Source organism: Oncorhynchus mykiss, chromosome 8 (genome assembly GCF_013265735.2).
Source record: "Oncorhynchus mykiss isolate Arlee chromosome 8, USDA_OmykA_1.1, whole genome shotgun sequence".
In the NCBI taxonomy this organism is placed as follows: Eukaryota; Metazoa; Chordata; class Actinopteri; order Salmoniformes; family Salmonidae; genus Oncorhynchus; species Oncorhynchus mykiss.
In genome coordinates this window covers 53,148,208-53,153,880 of record NC_048572.1, presented here as the reverse complement: position 1 = coordinate 53,153,880, position 5,673 = coordinate 53,148,208, and the positions used below count along the sequence as shown (strand labels likewise).

At 42.8% G+C, this 5,673-nt stretch overlaps 1 protein-coding gene across 2 annotated transcripts in view; it reads right to left on the bottom strand.

The window, feature by feature from the left end:
- Positions 1-1,739: 1,739 nt before the first annotated feature.
- scinlb (scinderin like b) overlaps positions 1,740-5,673 on the bottom strand; it is a 29,834-nt gene continuing 25,900 nt past the window's right edge. For both annotated transcript variants that reach the window (XM_036985653.1, XM_021612921.2), the window contains exons 13-17: positions 4,081-4,255; positions 3,607-3,722; positions 3,322-3,399; positions 3,140-3,200; positions 1,740-2,526 (exon numbers count right to left, since the gene is read on the bottom strand). In XM_036985653.1, coding sequence (XP_036841548.1) covers positions 2,366-2,526; positions 3,140-3,200; positions 3,322-3,399; positions 3,607-3,722; positions 4,081-4,255 — 591 coding nt within the window. In that variant the 3' untranslated portion in view covers positions 1,740-2,365. The remainder of the gene's footprint in view (positions 2,527-3,139; positions 3,201-3,321; positions 3,400-3,606; positions 3,723-4,080; positions 4,256-5,673) is intronic.

Here is a 5,673-nt window from a genome sequence, read left to right as displayed (position 1 = left end):
TCCGAATAATAACAGCCTCTATTATGCCAGCCAAGGGCTATGCAAAGGAACGTTTTCAGTGAAGCTTGATGTGTTTTGATCTTGACGTGATTTTCCCCTCATTGCCAATGTTAAAAACTCTATCAGTCCATAAATGTCCTAAGTCTGGATATGTGTGATATTTATGGATCAGCCTATACAAAAAAAAGTATCATATCACGTTTCTTTATTTAGAGAAATTAATGTGTAAAGATTTCATACAAATTATTGAATGGAAAGTTATTAACTCCTTATGCAAATATTAAAGCTTATGCACACTTTAGCTTACTGTTTTGTTGTGTGATCACATCTCTGTCTTCGGTGCCCAAGATAGCCTATTATTGAGAGGCTAAAACCACCTACCTATAAGCCACTTATCATTTTTTTTTTAGATAGTGTTGGAGGGAGGCGAGCTGCAAGGAGTGGGCGTATTTGTCAAGCGCGCAAGCGGTTACAGGACAAATGTCACTTTCCTTGGTGACAAGAGAAGGAAGCCTAGTCTAAGAAACAGGTCAAATTATTATATATAGTGACCGCCATGTTCACAGTGACATGGGTGCAAGGATAATCTATGCTTTTCCCACCTCACTTTAGCATGTGGATTTTGGGAGGTCTAAACTTTAATAAGGAGTCCAAGGCCTAGCTACAGAAGCCTACATCTGTGGTAGGAGACAGTATTTTTATTTAACTAGGCAAGCCAGTTAAGAACCAATTCTGATTTTACAATGATAGCCTACCCCGGCCAAACCCTCCCCTAACCCGGACGATGCTGGGCCAATAGTGATACAGCCCAGGATCGAACCGGGGTATGTAGCGACACCTCTTGCATTGAGATGCAGTGCCGTAGACCGCTGCGGGAGCCAGACTACTTAAAATTAGCACTTTTATGCTCAATTTAGCCACTTCATCTGCACACTCGTTCTGGAATGGGAAAGTCCCAATTAATGAACTTGATGTATCCTACTGAAGATTAAAAGCTACAATATCAAATACTTTCAAGCTTTCAACCTATTAAAAGGCACTCAGCATATTTATTTTACCAGAATGCCTTACCTACACAGGCCTGCCATGTGGGTCACTCACTCATATATATATAGGCCTACCCTATAGGCTTATTCCTCTCTTGCAGAAAAACAGAAAGCTTTCAGCTCTTTGTTTCTCTATGAACCTTTCTCAGTTTCTCATGAAGTCCCCGTAGGCCTGTACAGCTGTGAAAGCGAATGTATAAGAAGCTTTCATGTCATTTCTTCGAGCCATGGCAAACAGCAAACCATTTTCACTTTCCCGAAGAGTGGCGGGAAAGAGCTGTCCGCCCAGGCTCCCGCGAGACTGGCTGATGAGCAGTTCGATCAAGGTCACCCTGTCAATCATGCCAAGCGCTCTGCCACTGTAGCTCTACAAGCGGGAAGAAGGAATTCTGTCAATTCTCCTTGGCCAAATGAAGCGTAAAAGGGTAACATTCTCTTGGCGTCTTCCTTTTTTAAAGTATCCTAGACGGCTACTATGGTTGTCTGTTCTCATAAGTTAGATACGTTTTTTCCCCTACCATTTGACCAACTTCAGAAGACAGTGAAATGTTACATGGAAGAAAGAGGTTGTACTGATATTAAAAGTGTGAAACTGGTCTGCTGTCATTCCTGTCCGTGTGGCCTCCTGTCAACATAGAAAATGTAGGCTACCAACATGTTCTTATTTCTACCACAGTCCACAGAACACAATCCTTTAAAATACTAGGAATTTATTTAAAAGCCATCTGTAATAGCATTTCAGAATAATAAAAAAATTATGTAAAAAAGATATCATGTATTTCTTCAGTTAGATACACTACATATACAAAAGTATGTGGACACCGTTCAAATGAGTGGATTTCAGCCACACCTATTGCTGACGGATGTATCAAATCGGATGTATCAAAACGAGCACACAATCTCCATAGACAAACATGGACCAACTCCATATTAATGTCCATGATTTTGGAATGAGATGTTCGATGAGCAGGTCCACATACTTTTGACCATGAAGTTTATCTTGTTAAATGCAGCATGCATCACATATCAAGACAAAGTGCAAAAAATACCTTTTGGATTCAAAACACTAGGCCTACTGGAGTGAGAAGGCTCCCAAATATATGCTCTAACAGGAAATGTAAAAACATGCTAGGCAGACATTTCATACATCTTTAAAAACGACAACATTATGTCATTTTTTTCAAGCTAAAGTAACAGAGCGGTGCAATGCACTGGTACAGAATAGAGGCAGAAACTCCCAAACAGCAGTGCATGGGAGTGGCAAGGGAATGGGTATGGGCAAGTGGCAGATAGGTAAGGGGGTGGGTGGAGTTATGCATTTAGAACGCTGCACGGATTCTCTCCAGAGGGTCTGTTTCCCACATTTTGGGGTCCCAAGCCTGGAACCAGCCAGTGAAGGTTGGGGGTTCTGCCCCCTGTTTGATGGTGGAGATGGGCAGCCCTCTGCGTCCAGAGGGGTCTGAGTCCACATAGTCCTTAGCTAGAGAGGGAGATAGAGAGAGGGATGGGGAGAGAGAGAGAGGGATGGGGAGAGAGGGAGGGGGAGAGAGGAGGGGGGAGGGGTGGGAGAGAGAGGGAGTGGAGAGGGAAAGGGGGATAGAGAGGGAGGGAGGGAGGGAGGGAGGGAGGGAGGGAGGGAGGGAGGGAGGGAGGGAAAGGGGGATAGAGAGGGAGGGAGGGAGGGAGGGAGGGAGGGAGGGAAAGGGGGATAGAGAGGGAGGGAGCATTAACATTATTCCTGTATATTGACAGTCCAAGTCTCTAGTTAAAGAGAGAAACCAGAAATACAGTACTGTTATGTTATGTCACAAAAGGAACTCATATGCTTTGATCCAGAAAATATTTTTATGAAGGCCACAGAAAGTGAAGCTTTAACCATAGGCTGAAACCAATTTCAAGTTCAACTGTATGCAATGGTGAGCGTCGGAGGGAGAAAACAACCTTTTAGAAATATAAAGGTCATCCTTTGATTATATAGGTAGATACAATGAGCGTCATAAGATAACTCATGTTCTTCTTAATCAGTTGTGACCCCCGTCTGGATCCTAAGTAGGGGCCACTGTAAAAGTTTGTTTCTCTGCGTGTTCTCGTACCTATTTTGGGTGCTCCAGACCTCTCTTCCGCATTCGCATCGTTACCGATCCAGAGGAAGATCTGTTGGGAGGCCACACATGCTGTTAGCTTGTAGACTTTCAGATGCACTCTGCATTGTTTTTTGAGAGCAGAAGATGAACAAGCTTGTGAATTATGATTATGATGGGGGAGCTTCACTCACCTGGTCCCAGGTGTCCAGCAACATGACATCATCAGTGGCCAGGTCAGACTGTTGGAAGTCTCCAGGAACCTCTTCCACCTGGTGATTGGAGGATTCAAATACAGCACTGTGAAACATGGGCACATTGGACTTTTGCATTGTAGTATTCCACATTGTGTTACCTATGCAATGTTCTCTCCTTCTGAGTGACACTGAATTTCTCATTGGGGGTTGAATTGAGTAGTCATCTATCTATCCAAGCGAGCCACTACTATAGACACACTCAACAACACTCCCATCACTTACACTGAGGCATCCGGTCTTGTTGGAGCAGCCAAACAGGCGTGGAGGTTTGACCATGTTCTGCAGACCCTTGGAGGTCTGGTACTCCTTCTTTCCTCCAAGGGCAGACCAGAACCCAGCTAGGACAGGTAAGACCAGCATAGATTAATTTCATTGGTTCTTCGGAACTATCATGTTTTGTTGTGATATTAGCATGTGTGATGTTAACTCTGTCCTGTGTTGTTTTAGGGGCACATTTCAATTGTCTAAAGTTGTTTCCTCTCCTTGTAACCTTTCCTTCATCAACACTGATCTGAAAAAAAGTTAGATAGTCAAGCAAATACATGAGAGGAAGCCACCACCAAATAGCCTTTACCTATCCTGTGATTTCAGCCTAGTGTAGATGAAGGAGATAAGACAAGAAGAGGAAGACACATTGGACTATCAAGATGCACCCCACTAATACAATAAAGATGGAAAACTACATGGAATCCTTACCTGGCTCCTTGCCCTCAGACACATCACTGGCACTGCCACCCAGGATGCCCACCACATGCTTGGCGGCGGCCATTTCCTCCTCGCTGGCGCCCACCCCCCTCCACACAAACATGGCATCGGGAGATTTGAGCACAAACACGTCATTGGCATTCAGGAAGGAAGCGGAGGGCTCTACCTGACAGGGAGAAAAAGACAAGAGGTGTTCAGAAGTGGTCTGGTAAAATTTGAATCCTACTTCTTATCCTACACTGTTTCTATACTTCTACTATATTATAGTATTAGATGTTCTTCTAAGGGCCTGTCAATCCTCCACCCACACCGATGGTCATTATCTCAACTTTTTATTTTGTTTGTAATTTATTCAGAAGGGGGTTACAGCATATTGCTGTGGCGGTCATACAATTTTTTCAGACGGTTATTGTTCTCACGGTAATTGACCGTTAATTCATATAAACACATTCAGTATCACCAGGCCTCCACGCATACAAGCCACTGATGCGAGCCTTTGGAACATCTACATTGACAAAAGTCTAATAAAGCAATTTAATATACGCCATAACAATAAATCCATTCTTTATTTCAGGCAGGTCTAAAGAAACATTATGATATGAAGACAATGTATTTCCGAAGAACAGAATATGAGTTGGCCTCCTCTTTGTCTGGCTATGCGCCATGCCATAGGCTGTAGGCTTGTTTATTTAGCAGATAAGTTACGCTTATAAGTCCCATGTCATTATTTTATATTATATGATTTTACAGTAAGAAGAATATAATTGAACTTAGCTGAATAAAATAGAGAGGATATTTTTCCCATTCCAGAACGAGTGTGCAGATGAAGTGGCTAAATTGAGCATAAAAGTGCTCATTTGAAACAGGTCCTATGAGCTAGATTTTGAGTTATTTGGCATCTTTAGTTGTGAATGATACAAACCTTGGAACGTCGTAGAAATCAAAACATATATGGGCTGCATGATGCGACTATAGGCTACTGATGATTTGAGAAAGTCGCAAAAAAAGCATGCGCTCTGCTCCTTGCCTCAGGCTGCACATGTTGTTCTCTCATCAAGTGATCATATTTTCACCCATCAGACTATTCTCAATGTAATCTTATCTTTAATAATATGTCAAATTAGTTTAGTTTCAGAATGGACCATTATCAAATGGGCAAGAACAGGGGAAAAACGATGTCATCCATATGCACTCGAATAGCGAATGGAGGCCACTTTCCCGCCTGTTCGTTTTTCAATCATGCCAGGTAGGCTACTCCGGTTATTTCACCTCATGCATCAACCACGCTGGGCTACCGGTTATATTCCGACCGAACTCCATGCCATGGGCTCTCCAACCCTGCTCCTGCAGGTACCAGGTGCTTAATTTGGGAAACCAAGTGAAATATGTTCTGAAACATCAATAGCAACTAAACATATTTCATTAAACTGTTGCCAGCCCCTCTCTCTGCGCACTCGAGAATGGAATGAAGGAGAGAGGGCATGAGATGGAAACGCATGATGATGAGATATTCTGTAGCTAAAGGTAATGTGACAGCCTATTAATTCATTTAAAATATATTTTTTAAATCCCTATTACTAGGCT